At 43.4% G+C, this 24959-nt stretch overlaps 3 protein-coding genes across 8 annotated transcripts in view; 1 reads left to right on the forward strand and 2 right to left on the reverse strand.

The window, feature by feature from the left end:
- Positions 1 to 3486, forward strand: part of ybx1 (Y box binding protein 1) — a 7548-nt gene extending 4062 nt beyond the window's left edge. Inside the window, exons 4-8 of one of the 3 annotated variants that reach the window (XM_019868082.1) lie at positions 566 to 655; positions 727 to 1011; positions 1290 to 1375; positions 2734 to 3025; positions 3126 to 3486. In XM_019868082.1, coding sequence (XP_019723641.1) covers positions 566 to 655; positions 727 to 1011; positions 1290 to 1375; positions 2734 to 2980 — 708 coding nt within the window. In that variant the 3' untranslated portion in view covers positions 2981 to 3025; positions 3126 to 3486. The remainder of the gene's footprint in view (positions 1 to 565; positions 656 to 726; positions 1012 to 1289; positions 1376 to 2733; positions 3026 to 3125) is intronic. The other 2 variants (XM_019868081.1, XM_019868083.1) reach the window with 2 other exon arrangements.
- A 723-nt stretch (positions 3487 to 4209) lies between these two features.
- arhgef16 (Rho guanine nucleotide exchange factor (GEF) 16) lies at positions 4210 to 17647 on the reverse strand. Of its 2 annotated transcripts, XM_019868058.1 has the most exons (16): positions 17501 to 17647; positions 15975 to 16078; positions 15269 to 15909; positions 12942 to 12993; positions 12299 to 12462; positions 12096 to 12152; positions 10754 to 10914; positions 9307 to 9459; positions 9090 to 9219; positions 8729 to 8803; positions 8548 to 8640; positions 8026 to 8177; positions 6929 to 7117; positions 6183 to 6253; positions 5645 to 5746; positions 4210 to 5557 (listed from the first exon to the last, which is right to left on the reverse strand). In XM_019868058.1, the coding sequence occupies exons 3-16, from the start codon at positions 15839 to 15841 to the stop codon at positions 5418 to 5420; spliced, it is 2112 nt and encodes a 703-aa protein (XP_019723617.1). In that variant the 5' UTR covers positions 15842 to 15909; positions 15975 to 16078; positions 17501 to 17647; the 3' UTR covers positions 4210 to 5417. The 2 variants fall into 2 exon arrangements, with proteins under 2 accessions (XP_019723617.1, XP_019723616.1); XM_019868057.1 differs by lacking the exon at positions 15975 to 16078.
- Positions 17648 to 18334: 687 nt separating this feature from the next.
- Positions 18335 to 24959, reverse strand: part of espn (espin) — a 39246-nt gene continuing 32621 nt past the window's right edge. For 2 of the 3 annotated variants that reach the window (XM_019868045.1, XM_019868047.1), the window contains 3 exons: positions 22361 to 22440; positions 20890 to 20901; positions 18335 to 19924 (listed from right to left, as the gene is read on the reverse strand). In XM_019868045.1, the coding sequence (XP_019723604.1) occupies positions 19777 to 19924; positions 20890 to 20901; positions 22361 to 22440 (240 nt within the window). In that variant the 3' untranslated portion in view covers positions 18335 to 19776. Of the gene's footprint in view, positions 19925 to 20889; positions 20911 to 22360; positions 22441 to 24959 lie in introns of all 3 variants that reach the window. The other variant, XM_019868046.1, reaches the window with a different exon arrangement.

The following is a 24959-nucleotide window of genomic DNA, read 5'->3' on the forward strand; positions in this document are numbered from 1 at the left end:
TATATATATATATATATATGATGTTGTTTACAGAGTTGCCCACTTATCGAAATTCACTTCCAGAACAATTTGTCAAAATTTCCATATTTGTAACCTTTGATCAAGAACATTACCTCGGGACCCCGTTTCCGCAGTGTATTTTGAAGTCTGAAAAGCGTTCAGTTACACAACATAATCACGAGTTTCTAATCAGAATTTGTTGTTTTAATGTATTCATTGCAATGTGAAAATGAGAATGTAGCCATATGAAATTCAACAAAACATAATTTTTACTTCCCTTGGAACTTATTGTACTCCAAAACATCCATTTTCAGAACGGCTCCTCCTCACTTGTGTTGGTATACAGAAAATGTGTTCTTTAATTTTGTTTCCATCCTTAACTAGCAAAATAGAGAAATGCAATGTGACTGTACAGGACATTGAAAAAAAAAATCTCTTATGAAAGCGCAATAATGAGGGGTAAAAATTGCAATGGTATTCTTTTTCAAAAATGTCAGCCTGACTCATTAGTCAAGGCATCGCAGCATATGCGGCTCTTAATTCTACTCTTCATTTGTCATTTCAGACAGCCATCAAGAAGAACAACCCGAGAAAATACCTTCGCAGTGTTGGCGATGGAGAAACTGTGGAGTTTGACGTAGTCGAGGGAGAGAAAGTAAGCGCGTCGCCGGCCTCGCCGCTGAAACTCGCGCCCGTTTTCTCATGGCGTCGTTCCGCGGGCACCAGGGGGCAGAGGCGGCGAATGTCACCGGCCCAGGGGGCATCGCAGTCCAGGGAAGCAAGTACGCCGCCGACAGGAGCCGCTTCAGACGCTATCCCCGAAGGAGGGGTCCCCCCCGCGGCGGCGACTATCCAGAGAACTACCAGAGTGACGGAGAGGGCGAGCCGGGCGCCGGAGGCCGCGAAGGCAAAGGCAGCCGGGAAGGCGGAGAGAGCGCCCCCGAGGGAGACTCGCAGCAACAGCCGCGTAGGCCCGCCTACCCCGGCAGACGGCGCTACCCGCCATACTTTGTACGTTACACACTTCGGCTTCGAACCTGAAGCGGGCACTCCGCTTTCTCGTGACCCAATCCGGGCCTTTAAAGGAAAAAATATGCGGACGCACCCGCTTGTGTTTGTGAATAAAAATAAATATTGGTGTAGAGCGGGTCTGGGCGTCAACGGTACAGCACTCCATGTCACGGCCTCAGCTTTAAACCCTCGCGCTGGACGTTATGCTTTGACCACACCCGACACCTTCTTAATTGTCATTCTGCACTCGATAACTCTTTTCTCGTGTTTGTTTTCAGGCCAATGAGGGCGATGAGAACCAAGGGGGTCCAGACCAGGGAAACAAACCCGCCAGGCAGAACTACTTCAGAGGCTTCCGGCCAAGGTACACATTTGAGCGTTGCTCATCCCATGCTGCCCCAAAAAAAAAAAAAAAAAAGCGAAAACACTTTTGTTTTGGTTCTTGGAGCAGGGTTCTGCCCTCATGATGCCGCATCTTACAAACAGTTAGTGTGTTTCCTCACATAGTGGCCTGTGGCGTTTATTTACCAAACTAGTAGAGCAAGTGATTCCAGACTCCAAAAAAGTGCCATGAGAGATCCGTAGGTGCGCTAGGGGAAATGTTCCAATTTCACTTGATCTGAAATCAAATCTTTATTGCTCACGCACTTTGCGCGTCTTCCGCAGTTATCAAGCAGATTGTTGCCCGCAACTGGTCCTCGAGCATGTCTACTTGATAGTTTGAGCGCGGGTTTCATGTCCGCAACGGTATGCGTTCCGCGGGCAGTTAAAGCCAATTGCTTGGCTTTGATGTCAAGTCTGCGAGTATCCAGCAGCTTAAATGCCCAAAACTGCATCAGGCAGAATCACATTAAACTCGCCAATCGGATTGTATTTTTGTTCAAAGTTTGAAGTGTTTTCCCGACGCGGAAAAGCATCTTTTCTTTTTATCCGGTCAAACTCGGAATACGCTTCGTAGGCCTGGTCCTTTGAGTTCCTGAATCAACTGCGTCATGCCATTATCCTTGTCCAGATCATCTGATTCTATTTCCAGACTTGCATTCTCTTGCTCTGGAACAACCATTTATGCTTGTTTCCGTCACCAGTGTCCTCATTTCCACTTCGTTGTTCCAACTGTGCTTCTTATTCTTACCGTGCGAGATGACGCGGAAGTACTTGGGAATGCTTGAATTCTAAAAATGGTGATAGGAATGGTGCTTCGAAACAACCTCCAGGCCACTTTTGCAACAGGTGAATCTATACCGACCATTTTGACATTTGTAACTTTGTGGCAGCAACGTTGAAAGCAACAACCACCAGTGAACTACATCGACAAGCTCGGCAGTTTCAGACTTGCGTCAGCAATACTTGTCATTGCGTGATGACATCCCTCCTGAAATTGAAATCCATTAAATGGTGCTATACTCTTCTTCGAAAGGACACGTTGACTGAGGACGCTTTTCCACAAGGGTTAAGAAAAGGTGGTTTAAAGTGTAATGATGAGGCCCAAATAGGGGGTGCTAAGTTTTAGCCTGGTTTGTTGGCGGAAGTTGCGGAAAGTCTTTGCCACACGTCCTTACATCATTTGTAAGTCTTTTAGGGTGATGCTGTAACACGTCTGAAATGATAACCTGTTGAGGTATCACCATTTGTGATACGCTGCATTTTCTTGCCGTGCGTCCCAAGTCTTGCATTTTGCACTCTGGCCCACCAACCTTTTCTCCCCTCCAACTCCGTGTACGGCAGGGGTCCGCCACGTCCCAGACCCGTGCGGGACGGCGAGGAGGACAAGGAGAATCAGGGCGGCGAAGGGGGTCCCAACCAGCAGCCCCGCCAGCGGCGCTACCGCCGCAACGTCAATTACCGCCGCCGGCCGCGCCCACCGACTGGCGGCAAACCCGGCCAGGACAACAAGGAGGCCAAGGCGGGAGGCGACGCCTCCGGAGAGAAGACGCCCGCTCCCGAGGCCCAGCAGGGCGGGGCTGAGTAGGGGACAACCTGCCCACCGGCACGACCATCTTTTACCATCGTCCGGGTGAGCGTCTCGAAACTTGCAAGTGGTTGGCGTCATGCTGATGAGCAGTGAACGAAATTGCAACTTTTCCCCTCTTTCCCCCCTCCCCCCCTACTTGCAGTTTTTTTTTTTTGTCAACAAGAAACATCCAACAAGATCAGAGCAATAAAGATTTGACTTGATGACCGTCACAAGCTTGCACCATGCATTTGAACAGATTACCACCAATTGCCTGCAGGTTCTATGCAGACTTGTTTTTTTTTTCCCTCCCTTCTTTTTACGTGACAGCTACAACACATTTTTGGGGAAACGGCACGTTTTTCTAAATCTCTCCTAAGTTTTTACACCAAATGGTTTTTCAAAAAAAAAAAATGAATGAGTGAAATTTGATATCTGGTCAGTTTGACATTTTTAAATAACTTTTTATCTATTCAAACATTTTAACGAAATGCAAGCTCAAATAAAAGTCCAAAAACCAGGGACAATGGAGTGATTGTTTTATTTAGTGGATGTCGGCAACCGTGAGTTAAGAGATTTCACAAAATGACACGAGCCTGATCACCGAAGGCTGATCTTTGCCATTTTTAGTAGCAAGAAGAGAATATGATGACACCCATTTCAGAACAATGCATTAACCAGTATTCAACTTGAGCAGAGTAGGCTAATGTTTGTCCCGAAGGGCTACATTTAGTATGTAATTCATAGAAGAGGATGAATTATATAGTTATATATATTATATCATTAAAAAATACATTTTAACAATGGGGGAAAAAAAGCAAATCATTTTTATTAAACTCATTTTAAAATTTGATGTAACTAGAATAATGTACAGTATATACATTTTTATTTCACTCCACCAATTTGATGAAATGGGTACATTTTAATAAATTTTAGGGCGGGGGGGGGGCAGCGAAATGAATGCAACAAATATGACAGGACTGCTGATTTTACGTGAATCCTCTGTGGGCTGGATAAAGAACAGAGTTTGTCGGCTGTGGTGCCAAGGACATACTTTGGCCAGCCTTGAGCTGGATCCGACATCATTTGCACATGTAAGAAACAAGTTCCTCTCGATGTGAAGCGATTATGCGCAGCGTAGGAAATGCACTTAAATATTCACAACTTCTCTCACCGCCACAAAATAACAGTGGGCTTTTAAATAGATCATCGCCTGAATTGGTATTAGAAAAGATAATGTTTCCTACTGGATGTAAAAATACCTTTAATTGGAAATCAGTAATGACCCAGAAAGGACTGGTTTTATGGAAACATAAGTTGTGGGTCCTGGTTAACCCTCCGTACAGCACATCTGGAAAGTCTCTTTTGTTGTACAGTGGTGCCTTCTCAAGATACATGCAGTCAGTCATCTGGCTGATTAGTCCCCCCGATGCAAACTTGAGAACTACATGGTGACGGGGAACTCAACTGACTTGATACACAGCAGTGTGTCAGAATGAACAACCAAAAAAAAAAAAAATCCTAAAACCTATTAAATGCCACTCAGTTGAGGTTTGGTGTCAAGCCAAACATCAAACTAAGAGAATTTAAAGCAAGTAAAGAACTTGCTTTAAGAAACCCCCCATTGACTGAATTGAAAATGCCATTACTGTGGTAACTATAAGCATCAACAACAATCATGGTAATGTAATCCTTCAAGCAATATATATTTAATCACAAACGGTGTAGCAACATGTAAAAAAAATAGCTAGCACAATACAGGCATCGATTCTGAATAGTGGTGACCACTTTGATTGTATGGCTATAATACTGCCCCCAGTGGCCACGGTGTGCACACCAAGAGGAGCAGCACAATGAATTGAAGCACTAAGTCATGACAAAAACTCAATACTTTACATTCTGTTTCATGATGCTATTACACTATTTGACTTATAAAAAGCTGCATACAAAATACTATTTTTTTGGGGGTGGGGGGGGGTGATTATATGATAGTTCAATTCATTTAAATTGGCTAAAATTATAGGATTGATGCGAGTTGAGCTTGTTCATGGTCATTCAACTTTTAGTGATCTCTCAAGGCACCGTGATACATCCTTATTCCAAAATGGAAAAACGCGCTGTAATAACTCGGATGATTTGTTGAAATGTGACTGAGAATGTGAAGGGTTTTCTTTTGATTTGAATAATTTTATTTATTCTTTTTAGCTAATCACAGGTTGATTCATGAAGTTTGAGCAGGAAAAAAAATATGGTGGAATATGGTTTCAAAAAAAAGGATCCAAAAGTAAAGCGCAATAAATGCACTGCACATCTTCATGAATATAATAATCGGCTTGGGCTGTACCTCTTTTCCCCTTAAATGTAAATTCTTCAGCCTTAGCAAGGCACAATTGGATGAGGTTAATGGCGGCCTCGAGGGATCTTAACCTCACTGTTCTCTGCACCGAGTCTCTCCTCAAACGTTGGACTCTTGGCGGAGGCGCTTCATTCGCTGCATGTTGTCCTCTATGGCCGTGGGGTTGGTGATCTCCGCAGCGCAGCTGGCGGGAAACCAGCCTCTCTCGCCGTCTCGCATCCGCTCCCCATAGCACCAGCCTGGCGGGAGCACGCAGTTTTTAGGAGAAGGGATGCCTCGCAAGGTCGCGACCCCCTTGCCCCCGAAAAAGAAAAATGGAACCTCACCCTCCTCCTTCCTCTGGACAATGACAAGCTCAGCCTGCTGCAGGCCCACCTCATCGGGCTCCTTGGGTATGTAGGCTTTGGCGGCCTCGTACTGAGGCAGACCTAAAACACATTCCCAGCATGCACTGACTGTTTTTATGTTAGGCCTGACCTATTCCAGCGGATATGGGGTGAAAGGATTCGTGCAGTGATTCACAGTGCGGTGGCGCCCTCTGGCGGTATCTGAAAAGAATGGTGTGGACACTCCAAGTGCAGTTCAGTTGTATTTAACTTTCAAGCTCAACTGTTTGTGTTTCGGCTTTTAGCCCTTCCCAAGCAAGGCAGTCTGTAAAGCAGTTTGAATTAAGATACTGGGCTTAAAACTTGCCTCCCAAACGTACACAATTAAAACAATGTTACACAAGCACACATTTGATCCGAGGCGCAAACTAAGTGTTATCAGAACAAACGGCTCCATCGGCAGACACCCAACTCAGAGCACATAAAACCTACGGTGATGGTGCGGAAATAAGTCGCTGTGAATTTTGTCACGCTTTACCTTCTTTGCGGGAGAAAAGCTCTGTCTGCTTGTGTTCGGTGAGCGCGACGATCCAACGGGCGCAGTCCACCCTTGGTAAAGATGCAGACAAAAACAAACAAAACAAAAAAGGGACGATGAAAAGAAGAAAACTCAAACGCAGCGGTGGAAAATGAACCAGCACTGAAAAGAAGAAAACTCCAATGCGGAGGTGTAAGATGAACCCAGACTGTACCACCGAACTGGGGACAAAAAAAAAAAAAGCCTTTTATGACCCGTATTTAAAGAGTAGAATGGGCAGTGCTCTGGTGCTGTATTAGTACTTGACGCGCGACATCATTGTCCACAGCAGGGGGAGCCAAACCCAAAACTCCAATCAACCTTCATGAAACAGACACTCTTTGGGGCCACATGCGTCACCAAGAGTTATTCATTTAAAAATTTGGAGAGTTCATCGGCAACACCAGAGAGTCCTAACCATTAGCCATTAGCTATTAGCATGATGTTGTACGCTGCTTCAAAACCACAACCACAATATATACCAATGAATGGATACAATTAAGACAAATTTTGCCAGCGTCAAGCAAAACTCAACATCATCATTGTAAAACTGCGTATTTTACGTCACCATGAAATGTAGTTCGATCATTTAAAACCGGATATGTGTCGATTGAGTTCAGTCAGTTTACAAAAAATAAAAAATGGTCAAAGTTTCTTTGTTGCAAGAACTCAACCATTTTGTTTTTGACAAGACTGGAAGAGGGTACCTGGATTCGGCCACTAGGGTGGTGCGCTCTGGCCGGCCCTCGCTGTTCTTGCTCATGAGCAGTTTGAAGGACAGATTTTGACTGGAGCTGTTCTTCGCGGGCGGCGACGCCTGACCATCATATTCCTCGCTGACCTCCACCTCCACATGATCTAGGGTGGCGTAGTCCATCACCACAAAGCTCTCCTCGCTGAAGGAACAAACGCACACGCTTGCAAATACAGTTCATCTTAGTTCTTAGTAGGCTTCGTTAAACACTCCTTCGCTGTCTTCCCGTAGCATTAGCCACGCAGAGCATGTACTGGGCCACAACCATTGAGGAAAAAAATAAGGCTCTCTTGTGTCTGAGCAGACATTGTTTGGTTTCTCCCCACGTCAAAACACAAAGCTGACATTTCTCTCAGGCTGACCGGCTGAATGCAAAGTTGAAGAATGTCAAGTATGTTCCTCAGCCTCCTCAGTTGTTGCCTGACTGGCAACAGTCTCGCATTCTCCAGGAAATTACTGAAACAATCCAGATTATCCTGCGTTGGTCATTCACTGTATCGACTTTTTTTTTCTTCTCCCCTTTACAAAATATACACAAAACCCTTAGTATTAGTAAGAAGAGTCAGCATTCCGATTGAGATCACGAACAGCCACTAACTAACTAGCTAGCTAAATAAATGGAGGGGAGGGGGGGGGTGGCCTTGTGGGCGAGTGGTTAGCGTGTTGACCTCACAGTGTAGAGGTTGTGGGTTTGATCCCGGCTCCGGCCTCCCAGTGCCTACGTGGATTTTCTCCGGGTACTCCGGTTTCCACATTCCAAAAACATGCATGGCAGGCTGATTGAACACTCTAAAGCGCAGATGGTTGTTTGTCTCTGTGTGCCCTCCGATTGGCTGGCAACCGGTTCAGGGTGTCCCCCGGCTACCGCCCGAAGACAGCTGGGATAGGCTACAGCACCCCCCGCGACCCTTGTGAGGATAAAGCGGATCAGAAAATGGATGGATGGATGGATAAATCGGTTACACAAGAAGCCCACTTGCAATGCGTCCAAGTGACGTTGTTTTTGCTCGTATCGTTCCGAGTTGCAACGGAGTGAAAATAGTGACTGACCTTTTCTTCTTGGTGACAATGAGGACGTCATTGAAGAGAAACAGGTAGTTGCTCCTGTTGCTGAACGCTCTCCAGATGCTGAGCTCTTCAGCACCGACGGCCAGCTCGCCACGTTTCTTCAGCCAGCGTGACGACGACACCAGCGGAAATGGCTGCGGCGACACGAGGAACATTTCTGGCAAAGGTGTGCTCGCTTTGCTTACACTCACACGCTACTTCGTGGCCGCAAATTAAAAAACATTCCGTGCGCATTTTTGCGGCCACAATTGAATTCCCCTGCCAATGTCATGTCATGTCAATATGATTGGCTGCCTCCAGAGTTCAGTAAACGAGCCGCCGCTTTGAAGTTACCTGCCTCAAATAAACTTTTTTTTTAACATTAGTCCATGCCTAGTTGAGGGGTTTAATTTTGATACGCAGTTTTCACATTGACTGACAATTAATAAGCATAAGGCCTGAATGAGTCTGACATATGTGACCTAGACAGAAAGGAATTGAAAGTCCCAAAACAACCAGACCAACCTTGATTTTTCCGAACTCCATCTGTTTCTGAATGGTGTACATCTGTTCCGTCCTCTCCATTCGCCGCGCGCCGTCATTGCAGCTGCTGACCAGCTGTCGAATGGTGCAACCAGGAGGAAAACAATCAGGATGCGAGGCTGCAAAAAAATGCAGAGTCGGCGCACACGGCGAACCTTTCTACCTTGCTGATGGCGTGCAGGGCCCAGACGGCCGCAAAGTACTCGGCGGTCTTGTCGGGGGTCTTCTGGCAGATTGTCTTTGTGAGGAAATCCACCATACACACACACATTAAATAACTAAATACATTCTTATATATGTATATTATATGTCGTTCAAGGAAATAAAAGCAATGGTGAGCAATGACATCACAGGATTGCTAGATGATCATCAGTTCAGGTATTGTACAGTACAATACATATTGTATATTTCAATGCCATTTGTGAATTGCTCGCCTAATGACTCCAAAATGATTTGATTGAAAAGATTACGATGACGATCTTTTGTAATTGGCAAAGTTTTGTCAATGTAAAGGTCATACTAACATCCAGTAGCAGTGGCAGCCTGGTCACCCGTTGCATGGGAAGGATGAGAAACGAGATCATCGGGAGGCCTCCGCAGTCGCCGCTGCCTTCAATTTGCTTCAGGGTGTCCTTGAATGCACCATTGGTGCTCCTAAAAAAGATGGTCAAGAAAGACGTTTTTCGGTCATTTTACGTGAGGCCGTTGCTGAGAGAAGGCAGACTTTGGTGGTGAACTCACAGGAGCTTCTGCAGTGTCCTCTGCTGGAAGGTCTCGTTGGAGCAGTAGACGATGTACGGCTCAAAGTGGTGGGCGGCGTGGTTCTGAACAATATCGCTAATATCCCGGATCACTGGGTTGTCATTGTGACGCCGCTCAAGATCCTCAAAAAAGCTGGGGGGGGGGGAGAAAAAGAGAGGGGGCTTAGAATGATTGTAATCCTGACCCATAAAATGTCAACAAAACATTTTGTATAATTTTTTTTTTGGAAGATGAGTTGTGCGGCTTCTTGTGATGTGTGCACCTTGGCCACTGGGGGCAGTATGGTACAGCCGCACAGATATACACTAAACTGCCACAACAGCTCATATTAATTTTTTTTTTTTTTTGCAGAGGAAAAATAATATTTTCTTGGGACTAATGCCACATTGTCTGTCTACATGTGTTGCCGCACCATCCATCCATCCGTACATTCTCTGAACCGCTTATCCAAATGAGGATCGCCGGTGTGGCTTTCTTAGCTGTCATTGGGGGAAGCACACCCTGAAGTGCTTGCCAGTCAATCACAGGTGTTGCTGCACCATTTGTTTTCAAATATCCATTGTTTGAATAATGATCATGCTGCCACATCGATGCTAATTTTAGCCCACCTATGGCATTTTGTATTATGTGTTACCAGGAAGGCAGTGCATCTAAAATGTAATACCTATCGTTATTATCGTAAACATTAAGGGACCTGCCCAAAATTATTTGTTCATTATATATTGTTTTTTAAAAACTCACCTACAGTATTTGTATTTTTTGTACATAAGCACTGACAAATAAAGTGTCGGTTTGGCGCCTTTTAATATTCAGAACCTTCAATGTAGTGCTTGGCCACAATCTTGTGGCATCTTGGCGGATTGCATTTTGGCTGTTTCTTTAAAAGAAACATATGACAGTCAACATCTATTTTGTTAAAATGGGAAATTGAATCCATCTTAAGTGTATTCCTGATGAGCGCAATAAACACGACTTTCGGCCACACCCTTGCAGAGAGCATATTTAAAAAAAAAAAAAGGTCAAATGACACCATGCAAGCCGGGAAGAAGGGACACAACACATATTGATACAAATGTGAATCATTATTTGTTCTTGTATCTGCTCTTACATCACACTTCCTCTCCTATTGGCTCAAAACATTCAAAGTCCATTGACTTGAAGCATTTGTTGACACGTTCTGCAATGCAGCACATTATCATTTCAAAAGTCCCGAAATACCACGTAGAGCAGCGAGGCTGCAAAACCTGTTTGCCAAGCGTGTTTTAACATGTTGATAGGGCCGACAAGAAACTTAACCCGTGCTTCGGGGGGGGAGCCTTACATTTTTGATTCATTTCAAAAACTGCAACTGCATATAGCAGTCAATGTATGGAAGAAATCAAAGCCCACAGAAGAGTGTAACAGCATGAGTATGTATTGTGCCCACCGTTTGCTGACTTGATGAATAACCGAGATGTTGGAGAAGAGGTGATGGTGCTCTGTGGCCGTCATGGTTTTCTTCAGAGGTTCACTCTCTTTAAAATGTCGCACCAGGATGCCCAGGCTGTGTAAGTATGAGTGCTCCGATGTGATTATTTCAAAGATTGCCTGTCAAACATATTAAAAAAATACAATAAGTATCAACAACAGCAGTTTCAATGAAAGTCGTCAAAACTGGGAGCAAATCATACGGGTGAGATTGTAACACGGATTTCTTTGTGCTGCTGAACATGAGCCGAAAGCAAATGTGAAGTTTCTGACGAAAAGGGCAGTGCCGTGGAAACTGAGATGAATTTGAAGCCATACAATCGAGACCCACAAGGTAACTTTGGGCATAAAAGTGGGAATCGCCCACGCGGCAGACAGCCCGGCGAGGTGTGCCTGTGCAAACAGGGTGGACCTTTGCTCTTGACACAAAACAAAAGCAAAAACAAAAAAGGGAGCGATGAATTCTCCGCTAGACTACTTTACACACATTGTCAACACTTTCACTTTTGTATTTCGTCAGGAGTTTAAATTGGATGTCGGCATGTTTTGAAATGTCTATGGACATTTTACTTGTGAGGTAACTCTCTCGTCAATAATCTGTATTAAAAAAATTAAATAAAAAAAAAAAAAGAAGAATAACACCCACACGTTTGGACTGACCAATAGTATAATATTTTTGAAAAAATATGAAATTGATCAAATTGTGAATTATGGGGTCACACCTAGGGACAATTTAGAGCAGGGCTGTCAAACTCCTTTTTGTCATGGGCCACATTTTAGTTACTGTTTCCCTTGGAGGGCTGTTATGACTGAAACTACATAAAAAAAAGTAAATAATAATGGTTTATTCAACAATTGTTTAAGTGACTGTAATGACGGGGTTTGGTCGCAAGAAAATGCTTACAATATGCCTCTTATTTATTACATATGAGAATTTTGAATTTTGGTTGAGATTTTAGCAAGCATCATGGAAGTTGACATGTTTGATTTGCTTTCGCGGGCCACATAAAATGATGTGGCGCCACGCATGTTTTTGGAATGCCTCGATTTTGACACCTGTGATTTAGAGTGTTCAATCAGCCTGCCACGCATGTTTTTGGAATGTGGGAGGAAACCGGGGTACCCGGAGAAAACCCACGCGAGCACGGGGAGAACATGGAAACTCAACACAGGAACTGCGGAGCCGGAATCCAACCCACGACCTCTGCACTGTGAGGTCGACGCGCTAACCACTCGACCACCGAGGTGCCCGTGTGTGTGTGTGTGTATTTTATATAAATAAATGATGAATAAATACTTACCTCTTGCCTTTTTCTCTCTTGAGGTGAGATCATGCTCAGTATGCCGGTTTCCTTCACCTTCACGAAGCAAGGGAACAATTTTATTTCAACGCGATTGTCAGGCATCTGACAAATACGTATGTCCAAATCACGTTTGCAATCCCAGTTCCCTCCCCCTTCCCCAATTACCATCATCATCATGATCACATCTGAGCACGGCTTACCTGTGGCAACTGGCTCCAGGTGAGCTGCGCCGGCCTGTAGCTCTTGACCACGATGCTCTGATCCTCGACCGGAGCTTCCACCACCACAAAGTCGTCCAGCAGCTCATCCTGGTTGGTGGAGTGCAAACCCCGCTCTCGGATCTCCTGGTAGAGGCGCGGCGTCGCTGGGGCGCAAACCCACAAATGAATCATTTCGGGGGTTCTTCAGTCTGGAAAAGTTTGCGTGTCGACAACGTGGCCGTATGATTTAGTGGACCAAATATGGAGAGAAGATGAATGACCGCAGATCACCTCTGCATGTAAAAACACGGTGTTTGTGACTTTGGATAAATGATCGGGACAGCCGTTTTCTTCTCGTCCACACACGGTGACGAGCGGCTGAATGGCTGAGGCTGCATGATTTTACAATTCAATAATCAGACCTCAACAATGTCACATTCAGTGCGCAGAGCGAGTTCAAGCCATCCCTTTTTTGGAAGAGAGCTGGAACCTGACGAGACTTTTACGTCCACAATTTCCAACCCGGTGCCTCGGCAAGATTTCACGCGGCACCGGTTCCAACCTTCTACCATAATCAACAAACATCAGATCGTTTGGAGTGTTTTGGCCACTTTTTGGGACGTGGAGAGGAACTCATTCATACCATCTTTGAATGATCCGCGCTGGTTACGGTTCCTCTTTCTCCCCAGAGTTCGCTGGAAGGACAACAACAGAATATTTTGTCATTGAGGAACGTAGATATCTTTTTTTTCTTCCGGTTCACTTCACCCTGATAGCTCGCTTCATATCTTGTTCTATTATTTACTTCATTACAGTACAAACTGCCAGGGGTGCCCAAACTTTTTGGACCGGAGATCGACTTTTCGATCAACCAACCTCCCGAGATCGACCCGTTACATACACACACACGCACGCCATGATGAGCAACAGCCTGACACGGAGGCATGCGACGCACTTTTGCAGCCTGTTAACTATCGTAGCTCCCACGTACCGTTTTTAAGTGCTTCCCTCGGCCCTCTAGATTCCCATTCTTTGCCCGTGCGCTCGGTGAATTGTACAAGTAACGATAAAAGATATAGCACAACAGCTCCGATCGCAAGGTGCGACAGCTAACAACTTCCGGTGACGTAGGTCACGCACCACCGTAGGTTAAAGATTTACCTGCTTTATTTTATTTTTAAAATATTTTTTGTGAAAATGACACAGGATGATTAGCGTGCAGTGTACATGAACACAAAAAATATATTCCTAACAGGCACACCAATAGTTGTTTGTTTTTTTTCTCCTCTACACCCCTCGCGATCGACTTGGGACCAGTCCGCGATCTACTGGTCGATCGCGATCTACGTAATGGGAACCACTACTAAGTAGACGCTAAATGAGGACTTCCTCAAAAGAGGCCCTCATGCGGAAGATTGCGCATCATCTCCATGACTAACAGAGAGCATGACCGAGGCTAAATCCCAGTTTCCGCCAAACAGTACCGTAAAGTTCAAGCGTCTCCATTTGGGTACCAGAATAACTGATGGGTAATATAAAAAACACTTTTTGGTTCCCTATTGTTGCGGCCCCAGTCGCTATTGTGCAAAAAGTGTTGTCGCAGCTCCGTCGTTTGTGAAACGGTCGAGAGGGAATCATCACCAGTCAAAACATTTCTTTGAAATAACATCTATTCTGAATCAGATTGTGTTGTTGGAATAAATTGTTTGGTGGGCGTCCCCCTGGCATTTACGTCGTCGTCGATACAAGCCACAACAGGGGATTTTCATACTGCTTGGTGGAATTGTGTCATAACAAGGGTGAGAGATGACAATAGTGTACAATTAAACGATTCAACAAACAAGTCAACCTTTTGCCAGCTACCTATTGTCCAAAATGTGTCCGCGATCGAGCCGTTTGGAATTTCACCAAATTCCGATGCCAGACAACTAATACGAAAACCCACAACGAGTTTCTCCGCTCATGACTAGGAAGCTAGGCTGCAGCTTACACCGTCTGAGACATTACGACACATCCAAAAGGTAAGCCGAGCTGTGTTGTTGTGTTTCGTTGTCTGCCGACAGAGTTAGCTTCTGTTAAACATCATGTACGCCGACGTTCGGTGAAGTGGTCGCCGTGGTTGTGGAGTATTTGTGTTTGGCGACGCGAAATGAAAAATATCCATCTTCGTAGGGGATCGCATGCGCTCACTTTTTAGACGACCCGTAGTCGTCACGATCATGAAAGTCATAAATTCCGTACCGGGGTTGGAGAGTGGCTGTTGTGTGCACTTAATCGTAGTTATTCAAATTAATCAATGACAGTGTTTGCACCTTTATGCAGATCCTCACCAAAAGCAAACGCATTCTTGCTCGGCCGCCTTTGAGCCAACGAGCCACACAGTTTTGTGAAGACCGCTTTTGTGGTTCTTATTGACTATTGCCACTACTTAACTTAACAAAGTTTAGTGGTGGCAATTAGCAATTTCTGCTACAATATGACTTGTGCCTTGTTACTACTTAACTTAAAAAAATTAGTGGTGGCGATTAGCAATTTCTGCTACAATATGACTTGTGCCTTGTCAGCTTCCATTTAGCCAAAAGAAAACGGGCGACAGCACACGTATCAAAGTCACGGCCCGCGGGCCAGATCTGGCCCGCCACATCATTTTATGTGGCCCGCGAAAGCAAATCAAACATGGCAACTTCCATGATGCTTGCTGAAATATTTACCAAAATTCAAAACTCTCATATGTCATAAATAAGAGAGACATTGTAAGCATTTTCTTGTTGCCAAATACCTCATAACACTAACATAAACAATAGTTGAATCAACTGTTATTCTTGCGAACATAAACAATAGTTGAATCAACTGTTATTCTTGACTTCTTTAGATGATTTCAGTCATAATGGCCCTCCAAGGGAAACGGTAACTAAAATGTGGCCCGCGACGAAAATTGGTTTGACCCCCTTGGGCTAAAGCAACCTCTACCTTCCTCACGGGGCTGCGAGCTGAACCTGGACTGGACCCTCTGCCTTCTTTTACGGGTTTTAGTGCATCGACAGCCCCTTTTCCCCTCGCCATGGCCTCAATGTCCAAACTGGTCACCGCTGCTCTGTAGGACTTGTTCCTGCGGTTCCTCCTCAAGGCGAAGCCGTCTCCATCGCTGTCATAGTCCTCCCAGCTCACATCAGGCCCCTGAGCTGAGTGTCGGATGCGGGATCCATGACTGGAATTCTCCAGTCCCACGGGGAAGGTCACCACCGTGGTGTGGTGGCGGTTTTTGGGCCGGCTGGCCACGGCTAGATTCTTGGGGATGATCTGCTGGGTGCCGAGCTTCAGCGCCGCTGCACTTTGGGTGCTCAAAATCAGTTGCTGCGGCACCACCAGCCTGTCAACTCCATCCTCTTGGACCGTGCGTGCCTCCGCCTGGACGGTCGGGGAGCTTTGTGACTGGTAGCATTCATCGCCGGGTTCAGATATATGCAGCTCTGTGGAAAAGCGGCTCTCCAGAATTAGAGGGGACCGGTCACCCGCACGGCCCTCTGACTGGGTGCGAGACATGGCGTCCTGCCTCGGTCACCTTGACCCAGTCCACTGACCCCCCTCAGCAGCTACAACATTTGAGGGCTCTGTGGAAGAGTAGAAAAAAATAAGAGCGTGTTTACGGATCCCCACAAACAGACGTTAGCATTACCGGTTTCATTGGAAATGAACAGGAGGGATCACATCAGAATCCTAAGAGTGCAAGGCCCTCAAACGGCCACGAGTGACCCATAGTGGGCCTTTTAGAGCCTCCCACTGAGAACACATAAAATAACACTTTGAGTCAGTTCTTGAACTAACATCAAGGCACTGCCACACGCAAGCAGAGATGCTCCAGTAAATCCACTAAAAACAACACGTCCTACCTTTGATACTTTAAAAGGTTGTCCAAACCAATAAATTGTCAGACTCACAACAGTAAATATTCTCCGACTTCTGTAGTCCTTCACGGAAGTAGATTTGTGTTGAATCAAAACACAACAGTTGCAAACATTCGCTTTTACTTTAGAAGACAGTGATCAACATTTTTGCCTCTCTTCTCACATTACGCACCAATCAGAAACGGAATCTTAATCTATGTAAATTTTCTGCGCTGTCAATTTGAAACAATGTACTGTTTTTGAATACCTGTAGAGGGATAGAAATGACTAATTGAGAAAATAATCAACAGATTTTTATCTAGAGTGGGCGGCTCGGTGATCAACTGGTTAGCATGTTCGCCCCATCGCAAAGAGGTGGTTGGTGGGTTTGATTCGGGCTCCGGGCTGCGGCCTTCCTGTGCGAGTTTGCATGTTCTCCCTGTGCCTGCGTGGATTTTCTCCGGGTCCTCCGGTTTCCCCCCCACATTCCAAAAACATGCATGGCATGTTAACAAAACACTCAAAATTGTCCCTTGGTGTGATTGTGAGCGCGGATGCTTGTTTGTCTATATGTGTGCCCTGTGATTGGCTGGCAACCGGTTCAGGGTGTACCCCGCCTACGGCCCGAAGACAGCTGGGATAAGCTCCAACATGCCCGAGACCCTCGTGAGGATAAACGAATTAGTAAAGGGAAATTATACAGAGTCATGATAGAGTGTGTCTCCCCTGCCAAAGAGGAACTCACCCTTAAATATTCATGAATTTCTTCTTAAATTACGTGTTTATTGACATAGTCACAAGTCTAATCAATTGAATTACAGAGAGTAATGTTGCATTAAAGATACTGTATTTTGATGACATATAAGAAAAGACAAATGGTGAAAAACAAGGACTACAACGCCTATCAGAGTGAGTACAGTACATTTTTGGCCATCCTGTACATACAATTGATTTTTTTTATTTCACATGAACTATAGTTATTTTTTGCAATGCTAGAACTTCAAAGGCCCGCTTAAAGTGTAACGCTAACATTTAACGCTTGCCTAGTACATTGCCATTGCAAAACTATTCAAGCATTTGAACCCGTTCATGCCATAAGCAAAACGTGCATGGGTTTACATATTTAATCCTCCGACACGATGATTTCTACTACGAGCTTGTCCATTGTCTCCACACAGTTGCAGTTTCAATCCGTAAGAGACGCTTCAGGGTGGGAGAAAAAAAAATGTCGGTCCCACATTCCCATGGTTGTTTTTATGGCAAGGTGACACGCAACAGAGCAAGCAAGCGAGGCTGCAACACGTCACAGCTGCCTTACCTGAGAGTGCTGAACTTCGAAAAATTCCCAACTATCGGCAAAAAAAAAAGAGAGAGAAAGCGTAAGACTTCAATTGCGTCTGCTGCTTGGTCGATGCAATCGTGTCACATATTTGTGCTCAAAGGGCCACTTCCTGCTTTGGTGTCTCCGTGGTGACGTCACCGGCACAGGTGAGCGCCAGCTAGTCACAGAAAAGTGCACATCGACCATTTTTTTTCAAACCGTTTTCACTCTTTTTAAAATAAACGTTTCACTTCATTTGGATGTATTTATGTTTATATATAAAGTAGTCTATACACGTATATATAGAGAACATTTAATCGTTTTGGAAATGTATAACTCGGTCATTTTACTCTGTTTTGTTTACTTTCACTGATCCTCAAGTTTATTCGTTGGGTTTGCAACTTCAAAAAGGCTGTGAGCGCACTCTAGTGGCCATTAGTTTTTACTACGACACAATGAAAACGCACTCAAACCATCATCATTGCATTCTACTTGAAGGTGACCTCTATCTATCTATCTATCTATCTATCTATCTATCTATCTATCTATCTATCTATCTATCTAAAGCGTGTGGTTTGCGTTAGAATTTTTGACGTTGAATGTTTAGCTGGGGAAAACAATATCAACCACACTAAATGTACACCACTGAACTGCATTTGAGTCACACGTGATGTTAACTTGAGAAATGTCAATGAATATATAATTACAACATATGCTTTTCCTTAGGAGGTTTCAGCAATACCTTTTTTTTGCCTTATAAATTCCATTTAAAAACAGCTCAACTATTCACCCATTTCCTGTCCTTTGAGTCAACAAAAGCAAAGCCTGAGCCGTTTTTGTATTTCCTTTTATTTTTAACAATCTGAAAACATAATCATGCTTGCATGTATTAGCCAACATTCTACCCAATCAAGGCTGAGATCCAGTATGCAAACACTGACCTTATCATGATCAGAGGGGGTGACTATGTACAGGGTTTATATGTATATATATAAAAAAAATCAAATGGTGATTAAATCATTTTAAATTTCAACATCATATGGCAGCTGATGAAAGTCAGTAATTATTTCCAAATGATGATGCCGCGAGATGTGCACTGCAGGCTTCATTAAATGATTAGCTATTGTAAACATTATATAATTTCTCAAATGTGCTATCCAACATTTTTAAAATTCTGTTACTGTACACATGTAGAGTATATATTATACGCCTGCATATTAATATTGATAGCTTCGTGATGTTCTTACATGTCATCTTCGTTCTACAATAATATATTGAACAGACTTTCACATTTACTGTAGTGACATTTTCGAGCCACAGAAAGGAAATGTTATTTATATTTTAGACGCATTCACAAAATGATGATAATAATCATCGAGGGACTGATTAATATTATACCCAGCGCATGTTGACAAACGGTTTGCCGTAAAAATAAACTGGACTTTTTCCAAATAGCCCCCAGTGTTTTAGTGATATCACAATACAAACATGCACACAACATTCATGATCACCATAGCGTTAACACAAATAGAAAAAAATGAATTTCAATTAATGTAGCCTTTAATTTTTCCACTGCTGACATAGAAAATGAACAAGTGCTGATAATATAAACATAAATTCGATTTTCCTCAATTGTTCACACCCAGTAAAATGTAAGTTTAGGTCAAAGGGGATTGTTTTGAAAAGAAGAAGAAAGATTTGTTTCTTGGAAGAATGACAACTCTGTCTGCAAAGTAAAGAATGCGCTTCTATGAGCGCTATACAAAATTGTCTTCATGACGCAGTTTCATTGATTAGTATGTCAGTAGTGTTACATAATGGCGAGTGCGGGGACTGTACAAAACAGACGGCTCGTAACCCCTTTCCCGTGGCAACAATGCTAACAAATAGCCCCTTTATTTGTCACTCATCGATTGTATGAGAAAGCAAAACACATTGAATTTGCGGGAAAGCGAACAGGTCTGAATGAAGGACACACACACACACGTGCACACACAGTTCAAAGAAAAGGTCTCGGGTGAGGGCAATCTGTGCATGCCGGAGCTATACTAATGCTGAAAGTTTGTCTCCATGAGACTTTCAACAGGACTGAGGAGACTCGCCTGCATCGGTTCTGTGGCTGGACGTTGCGCGACAAAAATGGGAGCTCTCCCCAGCTGAGGGCACAAACAAACATCAGGGAGAGAAAAGCAATCAGTGAAGGCCTTGGGAGTTGCGGGTGGGTTGATGATGGGAAGGACCCCATGAGCGGACGTGAAGGAGGGAAGGCCAGGTCACTGTTTGGCTATGTCCCCTTTCTTCAGGATGATCTGGCGTTGCCAGGGGGCGAGCTTGGTCTCGTCGTAACCCAAGATCCTTAGTCGCTCCAACTCTGTCTTCTCCTCTACCTCTTTGGCCTGTTTGGCCTCCTCCTCTGCTTTCCTAAATGGATTCAGGAGGACAAAGATTGAATTTGTTTTAAAAAAAACACACATCATTTCTTTCTAATATTTGTATTATTGTCATTTTATTTTTTAAAACAACAGAGGACACGGAAATACGTTATGAACTATTCTATGTACTATTTACATACACGCAAGACAACTGCGACAAACGCATACGCGACTGAATCGGATTGTTTAATCTACTGTCATTTTCAAAGTCTGAGATGTGTTCACTAGTGGTACGCGGGCTCCCTCTAGTGGTACATGAAAGCCTGATTTCAATGTTAAAATTTTGCATCTACAGTACAGTACTGTAATGTTACAGTGACTCAAACATATTTTCAACTAGTTCAGTTCATTCGTCAAGTACGGTTCAGTTGTTTTTAACTTTTAAGTAAAATACATTTGCATTCCGCCTCATCAAAATTTTTTTAAAAAAAATTATGCAACTTTTTAATCACACTGCTTCGACTGCCTGGCCAAATGACGTCATCACAATGCCGCTGCCTTTTCGAAGTAGCCGTAAAAATTTTTAAGAAATGTCATTTTTACCGATATGGATCTACGAATCAGGACTAAGATCCAACATGGTATCATTTGCTCGCTAGCCTGAGAAATTGGCCTATTGTATCTATTTTGAGTATTAACATTCACGTGCTGCTAAAAGGAAACGTTTTGGAGCTATCGTGCACATTTCTTTCTCAATGTGGATAAGGGGATATAAAAATATCCCAGGTACAGAATATTGTTTCCTAGTGCAGTTGAATTTTTAAATGGATATACTCTAGGATGTAGATATGCTATCCTGTACAGTTAGCATTCCTAATCGTGCGTATTATATAATAGCAGTTAGCGAAAGCATTTACAGTCACGGACAATCTGGGGAGCCATCATACATTTCAATAGGCACTATTGTGAATGATCATGTGTGTATGTATAGAAATCGAAATGTGTTTTTCTTACCTCTTTTGCTCCCTGTCACACCAGGAGGGCATAAGCACAAGAGGAAAGGGTGTAAATATCAAAAAGAATTTACAGGGTTACAAATAGTACAACCGGCATACATTTCGACTTCATAATCGGGTGGCATACACAATAAAAGTTTCAAATTGATGGAATCTGTCTCATGTACAGAAACACCGATAGAAGTCTTGAAGTATGGTTGACACCGTGTTCCAAATTATTATGCAAATGTGCGAGAGAAAAATTTGAATGTTTCTCAACAACCCTTCAAGTGACAACAGTATTTTTTTCAAAAATTTAAAACGTAGTTTTTGTTCATATCAATCAATCAGACTTTATTTAAATAGCACTTTTCATCCATAAAAGATGCAACTCAAAGTGCTGTACAGTTAAAACAATTTCAACTCACAACATAAAAGAGGAGCCCCCCCCCTCCTCCCCAACATACCCAAATATATACCCCCCCATGAGGAAACACTGGCTCTTAAAAAAAATAAAAATAAAATTAAAAAAAGCACCATTCCAAATGACTATGCACAGCATTTTAGACATTTATATATATTCAATCAAAAACATCCAAGGTCAACACAGGTCCTCTTTTTTTGACAGCATCATTTCAGACATCTTGGAAAGAAATTCAAGTGGAAACTGTCCAAAAAGATTCACTAAGCTGCTAGGTTGCTCTGTTAAAACTTGACATCACCTGTTAAGATGTTTTGGATTGAAATAGCTTTTGATTTCAGTAAATATGACCTCACGGTGTTGCAAACTCAACAAATGATGACTTTCGCTTCTTAATACCGGCAACCTATAAAGTGTCTCGCTGTGAATAATTTTGGGATGGGGAATTTTAACAAAAATAATAATAATAATAATAGTAAATAATAAATAACAACAAAAAATATGTTTTTACTTTTTGAAAAGTAGACTGTTATCACTTGCATAAAAACATTCACGGTTGATGACTTGGGGAGGCCCAACTGGTTAGCACGATTCCGGCTCCGGCCTTCCTGTGTTGGTTTTCTCCCGGTACTCCGGTTTCCTCCCACATTCCAAAAACATGCGTGGCAGCTTAATGGAACACTCTAAATTGTCCCCAGGTGTGACGGTTGTTCGTCTTTGTGTGACCTGCGATTGGCTGGCGACCAGTTCAGGGTGTCCCCTGCCTACTGCCCGAAGACAGCTGGGATAGGCTCCAGCGTGCCCCGTGACCCGTGTGAGGATAAACCGGATCGGAAAATGGATGGCTCGATAGAGGATGACTTGAAAATTATGCTTAGTGCCATTTGCATTGACGAGTCATAAAAATCGGAGAAAAACATTTGCATGAATTGAAACGTGGTGTATGTGCCACATGGACACCCAATTCCTTTCTGTCCGCCCGTCTATCCGGAATCACGTAGAGCTGGTCATTTTCAAGCATCGGTTGCCAGAGTACGATTCTGGTCAGCAACAGAGCTTCGCTACTCACCTCTCTTCGTCCATTTTCTTCCTCATCATGTCTCTCCTCCAGGCGGGCATGGATGCCAGGCGTGCCGCTTCCTCGTCAGCCTGCCAAGATCAGCAGAACGACAAATATCGTGTGAGTACGTCCTGGCGCCGTCCGCCTGCACGCGTGCTTTGTCTTGCTCCGCCCCTCTGGTATCTTTTTCGGGAGGACGATTCTACAATATTCCTGGAGAGTCACAGTGTCTCATCACCGGGGAGCTATTATTACTCATGTAGTCTTTGAGGGCTCCCCCGGTGGCCGCGGGCACCGCATTGGCGACCCCCCTCCCCCGCTGCTTAAATGAAAGTGCCTTTCATTGAATGCGCCCTTTTAAAATTTCAATAGTGATGCCGCATTGCATTTTTGTTTCTTATTTTAAACTCCCATATAAATAATAATATATTTGCGTTTCATTTTGAAGTCAGAAACCCGTCACGCATAATTCAAAGCCAATTACTTCTTGGATGCCCCCCTAATGGTTGGATACATACGCTTACTAGTTCTCTGCCGTGTGTGTGAAGAAGCTGACGTGATGGTAAACCTTTGCAGAGAGAAGAATCAACGGGTGATACCAATGTTTAACCTTGTGTTCAACTACTGTGCACTCTCTCATCTGAAAAAGCCTCGACGGAAGACTGCTCAAAGCGGCTGCGTGTGTATGCATATGTTCCGCATGCAGCAAACAGAGGACATTATTCGGTATTCCTCTCCTGTTTCTCTTAAGTCAACACATGACGTTTTCTCTGAGTAACTGGAGCCTATTGTCCTTTTTTTTTTTTTAATTGTAATGTGAGGAGCCACGGCAAATAGGGCAGCCATCTTGGATTCTCTGTTTTGACCTGACAAGATACATTACCTCCCGTGCATTTCTCCTGTTTAAGCGTTTCACTTGTCTTGGCAAAGGAATCCAGGTAAGATTATCTATGTCATGAATATTTCATGATTCCCCTGGGAATTTAAGAAAAAAAAAAAACAGCAAAGCAAATTAAAAAAAAAGAAATAGAGCCGATGAATTTGCAGCTCATGCGATCGAACGTTGAATATTTTGTCGTCAATGGAATTTGACTACTTGGTGTTCTGCTGTGAGTCAGTTGAAGTTGCAAGCGATCCCAAATTAGTGCGTTATGGGATCTAATTGTGATGTTATGTTTCATTCACTTAAAATCATAACAAAACGCTTGACCAAAAGTCCCCCTTATACAAAGTGCAAGAGTCACATTTGCTTCCTATTTGGATCTTTTTCGATGTGAACTCTACGGTGTTCAATTATCCAAGATGGACTCACTGCGATGCATCTCGTGACCCTCCAGTGATTCTCGAATGCATGGAATGAATTCTTTCATACGATATTCGCTAATGCAGTTCATGTCTGTTTGTAAATTTGGTCAAATGTAACTCGCAACCTGTTCTCAACCTTCGCTAACATAACTAATATTGTTTGCTTTCCCATTTGTGAAGTTGCCGTTGATCAAGGGTCACTGTAACCTCCTTATGGCTTCCAAGCCAAAAATAGCACGACAGCGGGAGTTGCTAAGAGGGTTATTTGAAGGTAATCTCAATGCCGGAAGACGCAGCGACAAAAGTTTGGGACTTTACACTTCAATGCCAACAGTTCAATAACATCTCATGTCTTTCTATTGGACCGAATTCCATTGACAATCCTACTCCCTTCCTAAAATAATGGCCTCAACCCTTTTTTTGTTTTTGTTTTTTTTTGTTTTTTTTTATAAACAGATCGTTTTTTTTTTGTTTGCCTTTTGTCTAAATTGTCTCTTCCTAAAACAAGCCACCTCTGCTGACATCTAACCTTAGAAGCCTAACTGGAACAGATCATTTGATTCTCCCTTTCTGTTTTTAAAAATACTCATTATTTAGTTCTGTCTTTTTTTGGTAAAAAAAGAAAAAAAAATTAAATTAAAAAAAAAAAAAGACCTAGACCGATATTTTAGGAAGCTAGTGGAGAATCTATACTGTCGTGCTTGATCACAAGAGCTCATGAGATAACATATTCAGAAAAAAAAAATGCAAACAACTTTATTTATAACAGCAAAATACGAACACATGTTCAAATCTCTCGAACCACACAAATGATGCAAAATGAGTCTTAAAATGTAAAATGGATCTCAGGGTGGATCTTGGACTCTCAAAAAGATTTTCTAATGCCAAGTCAGACATTTTGTACATGAAACAGTGTCGCTGCATGTTCAAGAGCTAAATTATGATTCCCGGTCAAACATTTCAAATAAAATCTGTTAAAAAAAAAAAAAAAAGATTGACATTGTCTTTTCGCCTTATGTGACTGGAGAACCCTCAGGAGCACTCACAATAGTTGGAAATGTTATGTCAACCAAACCGCTTTTAAGATGAAACCTTTCTTTCCTGCGTTGCAGACTGGCGAGGCTATTTGCTGTCTTGAATTTGGTTGTACAAAGCAACCTTACAGAGACCATCGAAGCTCTCGAGGGCCCCTGTCTGGCCTGTTTCTGATGCCTCCCTCCTCCAACGAACCCGATTCAAACGATCGGGATCATGATCAGGCTTCCCACAGCTTGTTGATGAGTTGATCGTTTTGCATGCAGAA

Source organism: Hippocampus comes, unplaced genomic scaffold (genome assembly GCF_001891065.2).
Source record: "Hippocampus comes isolate QL1 unplaced genomic scaffold, H_comes_QL1_v1.1 scaffold157, whole genome shotgun sequence".
NCBI lineage: Eukaryota > Metazoa > Chordata > Actinopteri > Syngnathiformes > Syngnathidae > Hippocampus > Hippocampus comes.

Coding starts and splice junctions, on each gene's coding strand:
- arhgef16 (XM_019868057.1), bottom strand. CDS start 15,841: ATGTCTCGCACCCAGTCAGAGGGCCGTGCGGGTGACCGGTCCCCTCTA. Junction 12,463..12,941: donor GCGCGGATCATTCAAAGATG/GTATGAATGAGT, acceptor TTTGCGCCCCAG/CGACGCCGCGCCTCTACCAG. Junction 5,558..5,644: donor TGTCCAGAGGAAGGAGGAGG/GTGAGGTTCCAT, acceptor TGCTCCCGCCAG/GCTGGTGCTATGGGGAGCGG.